The sequence below is a fragment of the Lissotriton helveticus genome, chromosome 2_2, assembly GCF_964261635.1.
Source record: "Lissotriton helveticus chromosome 2_2, aLisHel1.1, whole genome shotgun sequence".
Taxonomy (NCBI): domain Eukaryota; kingdom Metazoa; phylum Chordata; class Amphibia; order Caudata; family Salamandridae; genus Lissotriton; species Lissotriton helveticus.
The window spans coordinates 471,985,077-472,000,663 of NC_136060.1; the positions used below are offsets into that span (position 1 = coordinate 471,985,077).

General features: G+C 43.0%; 1 protein-coding gene across 3 annotated transcripts in view; it reads right to left on the reverse strand.

The window, feature by feature from the left end:
- Window positions 1–415: 415 nt before the first annotated feature.
- Window positions 416–15,587, reverse strand: part of DNAAF9 (dynein axonemal assembly factor 9) — a 548,844-nt gene continuing 533,672 nt past the window's right edge. For all 3 annotated transcript variants that reach the window (XM_078678718.1, XM_078678720.1, XM_078678719.1), the window contains exon 37: window positions 416–4,816. In XM_078678718.1, coding sequence (XP_078534844.1) covers window positions 4,704–4,816 — 113 coding nt within the window. In that variant the 3' untranslated portion in view covers window positions 416–4,703. The remainder of the gene's footprint in view (window positions 4,817–15,587) is intronic.

Here is a 15,587-nt window from a genome sequence, read left to right on the forward strand (position 1 = left end):
TCATGGCTACCCCCTTTAAGCTACACCTTTCCTTTTTACCTTGTCTGCTTAATGTTGTTGATTTCATGCCCCTATTTTTTTTGTCAAATTTCCAACATTTCTTGAGGGAAGGGGCTTTACTTGTGTTGGAAATGCACTGGGCAAGTGTCCGTTATTTACATGCAGTGACCCTTTTACTGTCCTCCATCAAAGGTTTAATGGCTGTGACCTTCTCTTATCACTAAAATATACAGTGTTTTATTCAATATGTTATAATTTATTTACAATGTTGTAACAATGAGAGTTAGTGGTATTATAGCTTAGATTATATGCTTTAATTACCTTTGAGTAGTCCTATTAAGTCAAGCCACAAACCATGTTCTAATTCACTTCTCAATGAAGACATATTAATTAAACAATACAAATGAGAACAAACTCGTAACAGAAGATAGTTTATTTGTTTGTTTATCACATTCAAATTACAAGTGTAAAAATCAACACATCCACACAACTGCTGGTAAAAACATGTAAAACAATAAAAAAATAAATGGAAGGCAATTTAATATATATATTTAACAAGTAGTGTAATAAATACAATAAAACGCAAAATAGGCTTCAATCACACAATTCAGTTTCACTGAAGTTACAGTAGTATTTGTAGAAAGAAGCTTTTAATTTAACAAGTTTCAAAAATTCCAAGTACTGAAAACTAGTACAAAAAATGAATTTGGCACATTGTAAAGTGAGATCATTTATCATATTAGTATTAAACAACCATGAAAAAATTAGGTAATCTCATACTAATATTTTGAGGTACATTTAATTAGCTAAAATCACACCAACAATGCCTTCCTAACAACTCACAGTTTACAATTTTCTATACTAGTTAAGTTTTTCCCTTTTACGGACACACCTTCTTGGTGTTCAGAGCTTGTTGCTGTGCAAATCCAGAAGAAAACATCTCAAAATTCGCCTAATAGGGAACCCTTAAACATGCAACTGAACTTATCCCTGTAACTGAGCAGTTCTGTTTGATTTCAGAAATCGCTGAACCTCAAACAAGCTCAACATCAGCAGCATTAGACAATAACAAATGTTTCAAATAAGTCACTTGGGTAGTTTAGGTTGCAGGCGTTCCCTCTTTAAGCTTCTCACATTTTTGTCACCTCCCTATAACTTCAGTAACTTGTAATCACACTCACTCTCTGTGATAATAAAAACAAGCTGCGAACAATAAGGTCAGCAAAGCATGTAATAAACCCCTTGAGGACTCTATTGAAGCACTTTGTGCAATACAAAAAATGCCTAGGGAAAAGTCACTGTTATCAAGTTTTGTTACTCGGTATAAATATAGACACAGTGTAATGGCACTTGTTTTTTCATCTTCTCTTCAGCTTACAGAGAATGTCTATTTTCATTTTACAATAGCTACAAAACCTATACAGTAGACAAATCTGAGCAATCATATTTAAACAAAATATTCCCCTCAATCTGAGACAATGCAGTAAACATACTTTTCTTACAGGAACAATGCAAAAATATGCTAACTTGTGATGTGCAATGGCACAAATTTATCAGCCACCAGACCTACAAGTTTCATTAGATCACATTTCCATTTTTTGTACATGTTAGTCCTCAAAGAGTTATTTTCCTACAAATTACCTCTACAGTATGTCCTAGTAGTTTAAACTAAGGTATATTTCTTTAAAGTCCTTTCACCATCACTGTTTCCCCTTCGAACATGGGGAGAGACATTACAGCCAATGACAATCACTTTGCGCATCCATTTAGTGCATCAATGGCGCCATAAGCAAGGCACTGCTGTGTTTCAAAAAATAGAGCTGTCACAGTTGTCTGCAATTTTTTCACAAATTACAGTTTTATATTAAAGGCTGAGGTAATAACATTTTTCTATACCAAAAAATAATCAACATCTTCACTGAAATAGTACCAGTCTGGTGAAAGGTCTTGATCAGATTACAAGGTTATCATTACCACTTAGCATGCACTAAATAGTATTTATATCATCAAGTTGATAACACTCTCCTGGCACCTCTAAGAACTGGTTTGTGTGCAGTGTCCTACAGTACTTTGTTCATTGGTTTTGCACTTTATGGCATTTGTTCGACAATAATTCACTCCAAAAAACAGGCACCAATTAGTCCCTAACTACTTGAAGAGACTGACTTTGTAAGCTGCACAACACTAAGTTATTAGAGACCAGCAGCAATTAAACTACTGAAATTGTTTCTACTTCAATTAATAAATTGCACTTAGAACCTACGTAGCTTATCATGTCCCAAGAAGAGATAGTTTGTACCTTCACTGCCTCAACTCTTATATGTCTAAGTTACGTATGTTTTGATTTAAAAAAAAAAAAAAAATTCTAAATATATGGCTTTTGCTCACATACATATGACTAGCTTTGTACAAAATTAGACTAACAGTGAAAAATGATCTAGCAGTGTTAAGGTAGAGCTACAATTAGAAATTGCAATGCAATATCTTGCCTAAATTGCTTTGTCATCTTTTAACAAATTATCATAGTATGATATTTTTTATAAGCTACATTTTTTCAAATACTTCCTAAATGGCTCATTTTATACTCTTGCTTAAAACACTGTTATTTCACATACATTCCACTGCTAACTAATGTGCAATAAGTCAACTTTAACAGGTACCTTACTGAAAGACTAAGGGATGCCACATTTTAATGTTTGTCGATCCCAAGCCATTATATGTGTTGCACCTATTAAATTCAACTTGCAAAAACTAACAACAAATTGTTTGCATATAAGGAATTTACAAACGTTAAAGTCCTTAGTGCATGAAAAGTACAGTACATTTCTACATCTAATGGCCCTTCAAAAGAATCAATAAATGAGTGTAAGTAAGCAGTAGTAACTAATATTACAGCCACTTAAAATTGAATGTACATCAACTAAGAATCTACATTTCTATTCTGGAATCCAGCAAAGAGGATACATCATATTGCTGAATAATCAATATCGCCTATGTTTTCTATTTGAGGACTATAATTCATTTGGGCAAGCTTAAGCAACTATTTTCTAACTAGGGCACCCCCTATCTATTACATTTAGCTAGTACATATCAAATTTTGAAGAATATTACAAACAGACTTTTGTTATCTATTTTAGAGCATCCAATATTACAAATGAAACTGTTAAGTCTCAAGGCTGCTAGGATTAAAACAACCTATTTGATTTTTAACCCCTTCTGCGCTCATGACGAGCTCAGCTCGTCATGAGGTTTACCTGTCCTGCGCTCATGACGAGCTGAGCTCGTCATGAACAGCGGGGTTTTAAAAACTTCAGCGCGCAGCGGGAAAACCCGCCGCGCGCATGTGGTTAAGTCACAGTTTCTTTACAGGAAGGAAAGATATAAGCAACAAACATGCCTGTAACTGTTTGCAAAATTTCGAAGAGAGGAACTACCCAATTATTGATACAAACAACCATATTTAGCACCATACTTAACAGGAAAGGCTCCATCACTCACACTACTAAACAAAAGGCTAGTCTGTTTTCACAAATATGAAAGATTATGTGATTAATATTGATGTCAAACACAATATTAAAGAAAAATAGTAAAACAGTCTGGCACTTCGTCGGTTTTAAGACAACACATGTTCAGTTACATTTTGACAAGGTAAATGAAACATGTGATTTACAGATAAAACATTATTTTCCAAGATTAAGTATTTGACATTGCATTTTTTGTTGCTAGAGAGCAAACTAAATAAATATATGGAGTAGAAGAGACACATTCTATAACTACCCAACTGTATTTTCTGAATGCGCATTCTTTACCTATTTCATTAGACATTATGCACCTCAGATGGAGTTACTAAAACTGGGCAATGCTTTTTTTTCTTTCTTCAACGTTAATTGTACAGCACCTGCTTCAATCTGCATAGCCAGGGTGTTTAAAGTTTGAATTTCAAATACACCTTTTAGTAGGTGATGTGCAATGTCAACCCATGGGACGGATTTATGACTGCCACAAAAAAGTGCGGCAGACAAGGGTTGCTGCATATATAACATCATGGTAAATTTAGTACACTATCAAATAAATGCAGTACACTGTCACCACTAAGTCTGTGGTGAGTTATAGCATTTCTGGAAACCCTGCTTTACTGTTAGCAAAGTAACTGTCCAGTAAACATTAACAGTAAAAAAAATTATAAACAGGATAACTGAGACTTGGGATTTCCCTATAGTAAGTCTACCTACTGGAAATGGACACATTCCAACTTCTGATACACAAGTGTAATCCCTTGATAGATCACACTGTATGTGCTCTACCATTTGTTGCAAATATTGTTGTGAGCTGGCCCCTTTCACAAGCTTTGGAATGTTAAGTTCTTAACAGCAGAACTTTTAATTTATTGTGTACACTTTGGTCCTAATTTTTGAATCACATTTAAAAAGGGCATGTGCATTTTTAGTCTTCTCTGTTCTAACTTATAAGCTGTTTACAAAATGAGCAAACAATACTAAACACTGTGTTATGAGTTAGATGAAGGTAGAAAATGCAAATAGCTGAACATTGCAAACAATGCATTTCTATAGCACAATACACTTTAATCACAGGGACGGACATAAGGCCTTCAAAAAACTGCATTTACATAATTAGGAGTGAATGCTTTTCATGAATAACATGACTCGAAAATGATCAGTTTTTGGGAAGTAAGCAACATTCCATTACATCTTGTGCTCAAAGACATCATGATATTCTTGCTGTTCCAGCTCTTTGTTATACTTTTCAATTTCGTTGTTGGTTTCCTCTATATAGTCATCAATGAACTGGTCCATTACTGATTACAAAAAGTTATGGAAAACTTTAAAAATCATTTTGTAAAGATAAAAAAATCACTAACTGCCACTTCCCACCTTAATTACCCACAACTGTACACAGTGATTAGTATATGATTTCCATATTTACAATGAATAAGTTACTTACCCTTGGTAACGTCCTTTCAAATGGATTTGTATTTACTAGTATGACTGCTCATCTCAAAATTGACACAGGCTTCAGACTCCATTAGGACACATTTTCATCAATTACAGTTTAACAGCAACACTGGGCGCTGTTGTAGCACCGGATACAAATGGGCCTGATGGCAAGTTCTGGATGTGATGACTCATGTTCATAAAGGAACCTCTGTTTTGATGATGCCAGTTTCACATGTTCACCCACTGCACCAACAGAAAATAAACAAAAACTAAAATGATTTTAACAAGTAAATGTCAGATCTGCAGCAGATGGGAAGTTAGATGTTGATGTGGAATTTACAAGAAGGTACATGTCCATCAGTCAGATTGTTACCACATATAAGTAACAATCTTCTCCTTCCCGCCTACTCTGTATCATGAACGACTCCTGAAACAGCATCAGGTGGTGGGGCTGAGTTAATAAATACTGTAGAACTGCTTGTCAACTAACTCCTCTTAACGGAGCCAAGGAAGCACGTTTTTTTCAACAAATGTCCTTCAATTCTCTGCAGGTGAATCTTGGCAAGCTCCTATGTTTCAAACCAATAAATGACTTGATGCAAATCCTGAACTCTTGAAATCTCACTCAGTAATAGATAAGACCCCTCTAAGACTCCCAACTGAAGGAAATACTCAACGCTCACTGATGGATGAGGAAAAGGATAAATAGATGGATGGAAAAGGGCAATAATATTAAACTCCAATACTACCTGTGTCTAGATAAGAAACTGGCATAAGGAGGAGGCACAAAAAGAACAAGTTACCTACCTTCAGTAGTTCTCGTTCTGGTGAATACTCGTTCTAACCACACATACTTCACCTTCAGAATAACCCTAAAGGTGCAAGATGAATCCAGAAACATTCATAGCAGTGCTCCTGTGCATTGCTAGGTGGCATTGTGCGACTTCGCGTTGGCTTGTTCAACCCCAGAAGTTATAGAGCAGTACATAAGTGTCGTCCCTGCCTAGCGACGTCAGGCATTGCTTGACTCTCCTCGCACTCTTGAACGCAGTGCACAGAGGTACCAGTGTGGAGATCTCTAAATTGGGACATTTTAAAAGATACTTCTAACCATAGAATACTTAAGTTTAGAATAGTACCTCCCAAAGGTGGAGGGCCTGTGGAGTGGACCCAAACCAAAAAGTCCTGCACAACCAAAAGGGTAAAATGTCCTTCTTGTCGTACTGGCTGTCACGGCAGTTGTGCATGGTGTACGTATGCACAGACGTCTAAGTTGTGCCAAAGCAGAGGTAGTAACCTTCTGGAGGCTGCTTCTTGGGCAGCACAAAGCAGGTCTTAATGCAGAGGACTATTCACTATGACAGAGTCCTTTTCTGCACACGTCTTAATTTGAGCTGGTGGTTTGCGCTACTCTGCACTTAATTGTCAACAGCGGCACTTATTACAAATTACCACATGGGGGTGCTGTCTATCTAATTTAGAGATGAGCACAACAGTTTTTTATGAAATCAATATAAAGTAAAAATGACTAATTCCATGATGTCTATACCATTCGTATAGCTTTGGTGTGATGGTTAGTACTTGTGTTGCTATTGTCATAGGCAGTGGCAAAGGATGGTGCAAGCTGCAGTGGACTCCTGAAAATGACCCACTTACATTTTTTTTTTTTTTACAAATTAAGCACTGGCTGCACCACCTCACTGTTCTTTGCCCCAGATAACCGCCAGTGCCGATTCCTCGAAAGAGCATCTGGTTGACAATCAATGTAGAAGCTTAGTGCTCTTTTGGGTCCAGCTGATGGAGTCCCTTCTCCTCTTTTCAGGGGTGAGGCGGGGCAAAGAACGTTGAGAGGGTAATGAATTGCCTGCCCTGGGAGGGTAATGAAAAGCCTGCCCTGGTCCTCAACACCAGCTTATCTGGGAACACAAGTGGGTTATGGTGGTGGCAGTAGGAGAGTGTGGCGCAATTGAAAGAAATGAGGAAGGCAGTTTTGAGAGTCAAAAGGGGCAGCAGCAATTGGACATGAGCTTGAATGGAATGTGCATAAGGAATGTGAGAACTAAATCAAAGTCCCACTGTGGCATCACAAACAGTTTTGGGGAAAACATGTGCCACACCGTCAATGAAATACTTCACAACTAGTGATTGAAACCAGGACGGTTGGTCATATATACACAAAAATCAAGCTGACAAAGGCAGTATTACTCTAACCTTAGATTTATCTGCTTTTGACTCAGCTGATGCAAATGTAGTAATTTTCTGTGCCCTGTGAGATGCCGCTTCTCCATAATGACAGGGATAGGATATATATCGACAACGGAGGCAGTATTCTTCTGACTGCAGATTCATCTGCTTTTTGACTTAGCTACTCACACTCGACAACCACTACTGCAAGTTCGATCTGAGTACGCCTGACGTTTTCTTTTGCATTAACTGTACGCCACAAACTAATGTACATATTAGATTATATTACACCTTTTTTGATAGATGTGTTGTTTCAGAGTTGCTTTTAATTAACAAGCGGAGGATACTATATTGTGTTTAGTTACACACATTGGAGAGTGCAGTTCTGTTGTGACAGATGCTTAATGAGTAAGAATTTTGCGACAGTCAGATATGCCATGATAAATTGCGTCATGGACATCGCTTTCTGTTACAGTGAGGGGCCCCCTTCCGTTATTAGTGACCAGGTAGAGGTGAGGGTGATACCCAATTGATATGGGTAAGTTGATGTACTATTCAGACTTCTTTCGTAACTACTTTCGAGTTTCATGTACGCACTTGCATGCGAGAGAGGCTGTTTTTTGGTGAATGTGTGAGGCGGGGTAACCAATACCTTAATATATGTATATTTTTTCTCTGCAGGTTCCCGGTAATTACTTCCACTCCTGTATAGTTGGACATTACCGGTGGAGTATATGAAATGTTTGCTTTGACATTTATCACTGTATCATTTTTCACTTGAGGCATTCAGCAGCAGCTTATTTATATTTTTTGTTTGTTTGGTTCTGAGGAATGCCCTGATACTTATAGATCCTTGTGTGGGCAGAAACATGTTGACCTAATTCCTTTGCTCAACAGTTGATAATCTCAAGTGTTAGCATACTGCTTTTTAATCTTGACATGGGCACTCTTAGAATAAAATTGGTATAGAGCTCCTTTAGTCATTTTTAACACACTTTTATTCGTATCATTTAGCGCTGCACTTTTCTTCTTTAGACACCCTTTTCACATAGCATAAAATATGCCTTTGGGTTCCTCGTTATACTCTGTGGAGTCATCAGCCATCCTCTAGTCCTTCGCTCAGCTAAGGGTACCCCAGTCAATTCATGAGACTGTGGTCCCTTGAGAGAGGAGGCCAGACCCAAATGATGAAACATCACAATCTGTGAATGATGGGTTTTGGCAAAAGAGGTACTCTTCTCGAATAGTGGAGGCTGTTATCTTAACTTATGACATTTGTTTACCCCTGCCTTTCTCATTTTCCTTAGTCTTTTTTAGACCCGAGGTGTTGTGTGGTATATACAACTTTCTTCTGGCCTCATCTGGAGCCACCAGGATGACGTGGGTCCAGTTGTTCAAGATCTTCAGAACGCAGGGCAGAAAATGAAGTGGCGGAAGGTGTATAGGAGCCCTGTGCTCCACTCTGGTCTGAATGAGTCTTCTAGAGAGACAATTGTTAGGAACTCCAAAGTTGTGACACTGAATGTTCCCAACGGAGGCGAACAGATCTGGCCAAGGTTCTCCCCCACTGGTAGAACATGCCCTGCACCACCCCAGGACGTAGCCACGATTAACGAACTGCCAGGTGCCACCAGCAGATTTTGTCAGGTCAATCACAATCACAATCAGGAAAATACCACAAAGCTCCAGCAAACTCCAGAGGTGTAAGGCCTCCTTGCACATGATCCAGGACCCCACTCTAAACTGCTTACTGCAATATCACAGTGGTGTTATTTGTGAGTGATGGACAGCAGTAGAGTCTTTAACGCAAAGTGAATGGCCTGTAACGCCAATGGTTTTATGTGCGGCTGGGTTTCCGCCAGATAACTCATACTCTTACAGGAGACTTACCCAACCCACCAGGGACCCATCAGTAAACACCTTCAACTCTAAGTGGGGATGGGAAGGGAGATGGGTCTGCTGCTAGTCAGATTGCGGTCGAGAAACCAACACAGGAGATCTTGTACAGTCTACTCCGAATTCTGGATAATATCCAACAAGGTTCCTTGGTGATGGGCTCATTGAGACTTTAGTTCCAACTGCAGAGCCCACATGTGTTGCCTGGTAAAGAGTACAAGTAAGATGCATTAGGCCAACTGACCAGCAAGTCTTAAAGCCGCTCTCACTGAGACCCAGGACTGTGATTAAGACATCAGAATCATATACTTAATGCACAAGTTACTACTTGTGTAACAATATATCTGTAAGAGACATTAGTTAGTGATAGATTCCTTACCTTAGAATAATCCCCAGGCGTCAGACTGAATCCGGAAAGCTTTCGTCAGCAGTACCCCTGCACGTCGATAGGCGTCGTCGTACGGCTCAGCATGCGTCAATGGCGTCGTACTTGCAGAGATGCCATCACTGGAGCTACTTAGACGCGCCCACGCACGCTGACGTCAGTTCTGTACGCAACTTTACGCAGCAGGAACGCAGCACCATGTAAGATACTGACCATTGGTGCATAGAAACTAGGGCCCGAAAGGATGACCTTAACCGTAGAAATCAGTTCGCAGAACGGGGAGGATGGGTGGGGCAGTAAGGAATCTATCACTAACTAAAGGGAAGGAATGCCTTCAGTGCAGGAAGGATCGCCCAAAGCTCCAGAAGGTTGATATGGAGCCGGGACTCCGCCGGAGACCAGAGTTCTCTGATCTCCGCCGCTCCCATGGGCGGTCCCATCCCAGGAGGGACGCATCCATCACCACTGTGTGCTCCGGTTGGGGAAGGGAGAGGGATCTGCCGCTGACCCAATGCTGATTCGTAAGCCACCACTGCAATTGTAGTGCAGTGCCCTCCGAGATCTGGACATAGTCGGACAGGTTCCCCTGATGCTGCGCTGTTGCAAAGTCATCCTGTGCCTTGGGCACCCTCCAACTTTTTGCTGACTGGAACTGGCGGTAACAGACGCTGACTAACTTTGGGCTCTGTTTAACCTGGCCCAGGGGCAGTGCCAAGCTAAAGGGAACACATTAGAAAACAGTTAAGACACCCAACATACACTAGGGTACACTATGGTATGGTGGGGTACCCCTGTAATTGGCATGACCTACCCCATAAGCCCCCAGTATATAATAGGGCAGGGGGTTGAAACTACCTAGAAATCCCCACTATCCTAGGGCATGGCAGTTTAGAGGACTGCAGGTTTTCTGCACCTGCATGTGTGCAGTGCTGAAGCCCGAGGTCAGTTTAAAAGCAGCACTGGTTGCCAGGACTGCTTTTAAACAGTAAATCATGCCCAAACTTTGTTTGGTGATAGGGCCACTTAAAAATGGAAAACCTACAATGTTTTGGCATATTAAGGACCCCCAGACTTTCCCCTAGGTATCCCAGGGGTGGGGGATCAGTTATCTATAAGGTACACCCTTATAAAATTAGTTTTTATATGCCTGGGTAAAGTGAAATTTCGCATTTCACATCCCACATTGTTTAAAAGTGCTGCTCAAATTCGACTTTGATGCGAGGAGCACAGGGTAAGGAGGATCTGCAATATTTCTGCAATTCAGAACCCATGAAGTCTCCCATAGTAGCACAGGGGAGGGGGGGTCCTGGAGAAATTAGGGAAATACTTATAAAATATGTTTTTATAAGCCCTGGTGCTAGAAAACTGGCCCACATCATTTTCCCTATAGCAAACCCCATGGCCCATAGGTTAACATTGCAGGAAGGTATTAAATAATAACTCCTGATAGGGATGGACCCAGAGCCCCCGTTCAAAGACTATGAATAGCAGTGCTATATCCAACAATATCCTATTGTTGAATTTCTCCTAAAATGTACATACAAGAAGTTATAAGGCTTTCCTGTTTGTAAGTCCAAATTCAGCCTTCCAGTGGTCTGCCCTGATTGGTCAGAGTTAAGTGGATTAGCCCCATAAAGGGCTCCTGGGGTTATCAACTGTCCTGGGAGGGCAATGTGTTGTTCCATAGGAATGCCAGGCTAGGGGGTGGAGTCGTAAACCAGGCTCTTCAAAGGCAGAGGGGAGGCCTGAGTTTCAGTTTCACTCTTACACTCTTGAATCAGAGTCAGGGCTAGGTTTAAGGAAGGTAAGTGCAGATGGTAGGGGGACAGGCCATGTAAATAAGCCATCCCAGGGTGTGTGTTTAGCCAGCTCTTACCTCCTTGCTGGAGAATCAGCCATTATGAATTTGGAAGATTGGTGCACTATGGGACAAAATAATGCCACACTCTACAGGATGAGGTCATAACTATGAGGAGTTGCCCTGCTCTCATTGGTCAGAAGTGACCTGGTGCTTGACCCAGAGAATTTTGAATAAGTATCTGAGAGGGGCAGAGCCCTCCAGATCTGCTGCTTGAAGCTGAATGAAGCAAAAAGTGCCCTGCTGAAAAGATTTTGCTGTGCAAGGAACTCTAAGGCCTGACCTATGAAGACTGCACCATCTGAAACTACAGCCCTGTGGATTATCTTGCTGGAAAAGAACTAAAGAGTAGACTCCCTGAAAGCTACAGGTTAAAAGAAGCTCAACTGGAACATCACCAACTAAATCTACACCTTGGAGACCCATCAGTGGATTTGTATGGGTTGTGTTCAAGTGGAATTGAAGTTTCACACGTTCAAGGACCCTCGGAGATTTCCGAACCTTGCCTTGTGTGTTGGATACTTTAGGACCCGCAAGCAGAACTTCAGGAAGGAGTTCTAACTGGACCCGCCTGCTGGAGTAGGCGCAACACATTTGGTGAGATTCTCCAGAACCATGTTTAAAGGTATACCTATTAGAGAAAACAAAATGACTAAAAGGGGCACTGTTGTTTCCAAGCACTAGAAAATGACTAATCTTTAAAAATTCATATCTCTGGTTCCCTACAGTGGATTCTTTTAGTTTTAGTGTCATTCAAAAGATAAAAATATTACTAATTTTTATAAATTGGTGTTGGGTGTTTATTTTGTGTTGTGTCTTAATTAGTTACTGAAATTGTGTTTTTTAATGCTTTACATACCTGTCTTTGAAGTTAAGCCTGTCTGCTTGCAGCCACGTTACCAAGGGTTGAGCATAGGAATAATTTTCTAAGACATATGCTGGGTCCTACCATGTGTTAGTCGCCTTATTGCCAGTGGCAGACCTACATTTGCCCCTACCAATAACCCACTTTCCAACATGCGCCCACTGAAACTTTAGGTCCCACTGCAGAGCCTGCATGTGCCACCTGGCATGGTTGGTCAGCAGGATGCAGAAGGCCATGATTCACAGCAGCCTCAAGGTCTTCTTGACCGAAACCCAGGACAAGGGCTGAAAGATCGAAATCATAGCCCGAATGTCCTGGTCTCGCTGTTCGGGAGGATAAATCCGAAACTGCGCCTTGTCCAGAACCGCTCCGATGAAGAGGAGCTTCTGGGAGGGAATCAGATGCGACTTCGGCACTTTGATGGAAAACCCCAACAAATACAGAATGTCGGCCGTAGTCTGGAGGTGGGAGACGACTGTCTGGGGGAAGCCCGCCTTGAACAACCAGTCATCGAGATAGGGGAAGTCTGAAACCCCTGATCTGTGCAGATGAGCTGTGACAACCGCCATCACTTTTGTGAACACCCAAGGGGTGCTGGTAAGGCCAAAGGAGAGCACGGTGAACTGAAAATGCTCCTGGCCCACCGTGAATCGCAGGTAACGCCGATGAGCCGGCAGGACAGGAATATGAAAATAAGCGTCCTGCAGGTCCAGTGCCACCATCCAGTCTTGAGGGTCGACAGCAGACAAGACCTGAGCCAGAGTGAGCATTTTGAACTCCTCCTTCCGGAGGAAGTGATTGACTTTCCGAAGGTCTAAGACGGGACATAGAGCCTTATCCTTCTTTGGAAGAAAGAAGTAGTGGGAGTAACAACCACGGGCTACTTCTGGCGTCGGAACGTCCTTGATGGCCCCCTTGGCCAAGAGGGCCACAACTTCCTGCTGGAGAAGTGTCAAATGATCCCCCGACATGCGGTGGAACTGCGGTGGCATGGCTGGGGGTAGACTCGAAGGGGAGGGGGTAGCCCCTTCAAACAATCTCCAGAACCCACCTGTCTGTTATAATGGGGTACAAGTGGGGGCGGTGATGATGAATCCTGCCGCCCACTGGCGTCTGGTGGGCCTGAAACACCGGACTAGGAAGGTGTGGAGGCACTGGCAGCGGGGGTGTTGGTGGACTGACCAGCACGCTGGCCCCGTGACCCGCCTCTACGAGCCCCACGTCCGCGGCTGCGCTGGGACTGTTGCTCCGCAGGCTTGTTCTGAAATTAACGTGTTTCAACGCCTCTTCCGGAGCTTCGAAAGGAAAGAAAGTTAGAAGAGGAAGGAGTACGTGCGGCCGAAAGGCCTAAGGACTTGGCCATGGCCCGAGAGTCCTTAAAAAGCTCCAATGTGGAATCCCCCTTATCACCAAAGAGACAGGTGCCATTGAAAGGCATGTCCATCAAAGTATTCTGGACATCTGCAGAAAATACAAGTCGTCCTCAACCAAGCATGGTGACGTAGTGCCACCATTGTTGAAATCGCCCTACCCAGCGAATCAGCGGTGTCAAGTTATATAGTGAACTTGGCCGCATCTCTCCCTTCATAAGAGCTCGGGAGAGAACTATCCGGGCCACCTCTGGACACTGAGGTAGCACCAGCTCAGCCGCATCCCATACAGAATGGGGATAGCGGCCCAAGAGACAGGCAGTGTTTACAGACCGTAGTCTAGAACTTGCGGAAGAATAAATCTTCTTGCCAAACTGCTCCAATTTCTTGGATTCCTTGTCTGGTGGAGCTGAAGGAAACGCATGCGGGGACGTCGAGGTCTGAACCAATAAGCTCTCGGGTGTAGGGTGCTGGGTGAGGAAAGCAGGGTCGCCAGGGGCTGGGCGATGGCGTCGCCCCACACCCTTGTCCATAGGAGCCTCTGTTTTGGGCCGGGACCAAGTGCCCAGAAGTACATCAGTAAGTGCATCATTAAAGGGCAACAGCGGTTCTGTAGAAGAAGAGGCTGGCCAAAGCACTTCAGTCAGAAGGTTGGTCCTGACAGCCACTGTAGGGAGCTCGAGGCCCAGAGCCTTGACCGCCCTACATAGCACTGTGGAAATAGAACCACTGTCCTCCATAGTAGCTGAAGGGGATGGTGAACCAGGCGCCTGAGTGTAATCCGGGCCACCGGCCTCCGCCTGTGCTGCAAGAGGGTCTTCAAACCCTTCTCAGTCCTCCCCTATCTCCACAAGTGGACGAGGACGTGGGTGAAGAAAAGGGTAAAAGTTCCCCATTAGCGTCGGGATTGGTGTTGGGAGACATCCCTCCGGCACCGGTTCGGCGTAGGAAAAGAAGTTGCAGCCGACATTGGCCGTCGGTGTCAGCATGAGCTCCGCCGGTAGCGGCGACGTCGATGGGGGCTGTATGGGGTCCACCGGCAATAACGGGGAACCCCGGCCGGAGCCATGGAGGCTTCTGAGCGTCGACAACGTCAGAGCCGGCGACATTGAGGAACGCGGAACAGTGGGGCCAGCGGAGCCCGAAGGCGATCTGACGGGGCCGAAGATACGTGCCATTGCAGACACGAACTCTTGCAATTCGGCCGGAGTTGCCGATGGACCCGGAAAAGGTGGGTAAGCCAACGGTAACTGCTCGAGCTCGGTTGGAGCCGCAGGGGCGGTTCCACCTGCCCCCTCAGCCGTGTCCCGCGACAGGCGAGGGGAGGACGAAGAGCGGCGTTGCTTCTTCGACTTATTATGCTTCGCCTTACCCGAGTGCGAAGACTTCGAATGACGGTGCTTGCTCTGCGACCGGGGCCTCGATCTCACTCTCTCCGGATCTGCGCTTGCAGGCACGGAAAAAGAAAGAACTGACGTCAGCAGGCGTGGGCGCGTCTAAGTAGCTCCAGTGATGTCATCTTGGCGAGTACGACACCAACAATGCATGGGGAGCCATACAGCGACGCCTATCGACATGCAGGGGTACTGCTAACGAAAGCTTTCCGGATCCAGTCTGACGCCTGGGGATTATTCCAAGGTAAGGAATCTATCACTAACATGACTCTTTCAGATATATATATATATATATATATATATATATATCCTCCCTTCAAGTAAGCAATAGATTATATGTTCACCCTATTATCTCTTAACAACTGTGAGGTGCAGAGGATAACAGATTTATAATAGAGAAGGGGCTAATGTCTCAAAGAGACAGATAACATCCAACCTCATGCCAGAATAAATTATCCTAAATCAACATAGATAAAAGCTACATCAAAAATCCACATAGTTGGATACAACCTGTATGCAATAGGATAAGCATGGCAAACCTGAAGGACTAGGAGTACCTTGATGCCATACAATTGGTAAATATCAATAATAACCATGTTACAATCTGCAACGATTGATGAATAAACCCCCAGAATGAACGGATGTAAAAACGCACCAAAAGGAGGGAACTAAAAGCTGTG